Source organism: Loxodonta africana, unplaced genomic scaffold (genome assembly GCF_030014295.1).
Source record: "Loxodonta africana isolate mLoxAfr1 unplaced genomic scaffold, mLoxAfr1.hap2 scaffold_897, whole genome shotgun sequence".
Lineage (NCBI taxonomy): Eukaryota > Metazoa > Chordata > Mammalia > Proboscidea > Elephantidae > Loxodonta > Loxodonta africana.
In genome coordinates, this window is record NW_026975644.1 from 4,123 (window position 1) to 7,109 (window position 2,987).

General features: G+C 37.5%; 1 protein-coding gene across 1 annotated transcript; it reads left to right on the forward strand.

Moving 5' to 3' along the window:
• Positions 1 to 285: 285 nt before the first annotated feature.
• LOC100669825 (olfactory receptor 10AG1-like) lies at positions 286 to 1,452 on the forward strand (the record flags this gene model as incomplete). Its single annotated transcript, XM_010602406.3, has 1 exon — positions 286 to 1,452. A coding segment is annotated over one exon (1,015 nt), but the record flags the coding sequence as incomplete, so codon positions are not given.
• Positions 1,453 to 2,987: the final 1,535 nt, after the last annotated feature.

Genomic DNA, 2,987 nt, shown 5'->3' on the forward strand with positions numbered 1-2,987 from the left:
CTCCAGCAGTTGCCAACTTCTTCAGTATACCTTTACTGAGTAATGTAAGTTGTCGTTGTTGTTGTTAGGTGCTGTTGAATCAGCTCCAGCTCATAGAGACCCTGTAGGACGGAGTAGAACTGCCCCATAGGACTTCCAAGGAGTGGCTGGTATATTCCAACTGACAAACTTTTGGTTAGCCTCCAAGCTCTTAACCACTTGATTTATCCTGAGCTGTGCTCTGAAAGTGTAGTGAAATTATCTTAAAATAAATTTGAGGAGAATTCTTTTTCTGCAATTTAATAGGAGGTTGTGGGACATACGTAAAGAGATACAGGAAGGTAAAGGAAATGCACAAGTGAATTTACCTTTTCCACAGATGAATCATCAAGAAAAAACACCAGAAGAAAATCTAACAGAACTGATGGCATTCGTTCTCTTGGGCTTTGCTGACATGCCCCATCTCCACTGGTTTCTTTTTGGATTATTTTTAATCATCTATATCATTATCCTGATGAGCAATGGCACCATATTTCTAATAACAAAAATGGATCCCGCTCTCCAGAGCCCTATGTATTTTTTCCTAGCAAATTTTTCCTTCTTGGAAATCTGCTATGTATCAGCTACTCTCCCCAGAATGCTGATGAATCTAGGGACCCAGAGAAGAATAATGTCTTTAGTTGCCTGTGCTACACAGATGTGTTTTGTCCTTATGTTTGGAGGTACAGAGTGTTTGCTCCTGGCAGTGATGGCCTATGACCACTATGTGGCCATTTGTAACCCCCTGAACTACCCTCTAGTCATGAACCACAGGGTCTGCATTCAGTTGGTGACTGGGTCCTGGACCATAGGAATTCCAGTTATGATAGGGCGGACTTATCAGATTTTCTCTTTGCCTTTTTGTGGATCTAACCAAATTAACCACTTCTTCTGTGACATTCCCCCAATACTCAAGTTGGCTTGTGGGGACACCTTTGTAAATGAGATGTTGGTCTACATAGTTTCTGTGTTATTTATCAAGGTTCCATTTCTGTTGATACTTGGCTCCTACAGTAAAATCATCTCCATCATCCTGAAGCTGCCATCAGCCACAGGCCAAGCCAAAGCCTTCTCTACCTGCTCATCTCATCTTATGGTTGTGGTGTTATTCTTTGGATCAGCCATTATTACATACTTAAGACCCAACACTAGAGACTCAGAGGGAACTGACAAAATGCTTTCTCTTTTCTATTCTATCCTAACTCCTATGTTTAATCCCATGATATATAGTCTAAGGAACAAGGATGTTATAATTGCACTGAGAAAATTGCTATGCAAATAATTAACTTCATTAAAGTATGAGTTAAATGTATAAGAATTGTTTTCTCACATATTTTCAGTCCAATTTCAGTATATGTATACCTTGTCTTCTATATTATACCAATTATTTCCAAATGAAAAATCACTTGTAATGTCGGGCCTTCCTGCTCAAGTTATGTAAGTAATATGTGTCAGCTGATAGAAAATCATTCCATTAGTAATTCTATAATTTCATTATTTGATAAGACCTTTTGCAAGTGCTGATTTAGTCGCGTGTAATGTATAATTTTTTTTTTTTAATGTATAATATTTCACTTAGTGTAAAACATATCATTCATTTCCGTGAGTGTCCACACAGTTGTGACACCCATTTTAAAAAACCAGGTTGGCAATATGCCTTATCTAAAACTATAGACTGATCCCTTGGTATCCACTGGGGATTGGTTCCAGGACTCCCATGAATATCAAAATCCATGAATGCTCAAGTCTCTTATGTAAAATGGCATAGTAGTTTCATGTAATCTATGCCCAAACTCCAGTATACTTTAAATCATTTCTAGAATACTTATGATACCAAAAACAACGCAAATGTATGAATAGGTCTTATACAGTATAGTTTAGGAAATAATGACAAGATACCGTTGGAGAAAGGCTCAAACCATGAGTGCTGGGGAGAGACTGAGGACCTGTGAAATGGCAGAAGGCTACAGCAGGGTATGCCTACACATCACTTCATTCACATAGATTCAGGGTAGTGCTTGATGCAATAACAACAGTAATATAATCTCTGTGATAAACCTGAAAAGGCCTCCTTGAGGAAGTACATTTGAACTGAGTTGTAAATAGTTAGAAGTAGTAACTATGTAAAGAACATTCTAGGCAGTCGTAAAAGCAAAGGAAGACCACTAAGGTTTACATTCTTAAAACATAAAGAACTGATTGCCTGGGGAAAAAATGTGTTACCAGATGAGGTTGGAAATAAAGGCAGGTGAAAAGTTATACAGCAGTTTTCAGTTCCTGGATAGAAATTTGAATTATTCCCGTTACAATGGAAATTCATAAACATGCTTAAGATTTTCTGTAGAGAATATGTCAGCAGTCTGAATGTACCAGCCACTTCTTGGAAACCCTATGGGGCAGTTCTACTGTGTCCTACAGAGTTGTTATGAGTCTGATTCAACTTGACAGCAAGGTTTTTGTTTGTTTTTTTATAAAGAACACTTAAGAAATAATTAAAAATGCACACTCTTCAGAACAATATTGTAGAGGGTGATGGCTGTGGTAACGACCCTTTCGAGTTTTTAAATCACTTAAAATTGTAAACCTAGCCTTGAAACAAGAATCAGATGAAATGGGAAACATATTGTGCCATGGTGTGCTGGATTCTACGATGCTATTTTATTTTATTTATATATATAGTCATCCTTGGTATCCATGGGGGAATCTTTTCAGGTTCTTCATTGATACAAAATCTGAGCATGCTTCAATCCATTTTATACTTCTCATATACTTTAAATCATCTGTAGATTACTTATAGTACCTAACACAACCTAGTAAATGCTATGTAAATAGTTGTTATACAGTACTATAGTGTTTAGAGAATAATGACAAGATGGAAGGTGAACATCCTCAAACGAGTGTTGGAGAGGGCCTGAGGACCTGTGAAATGGTGGGAGGCTATGTGAGGATATGCTTACACATCGTTTGGT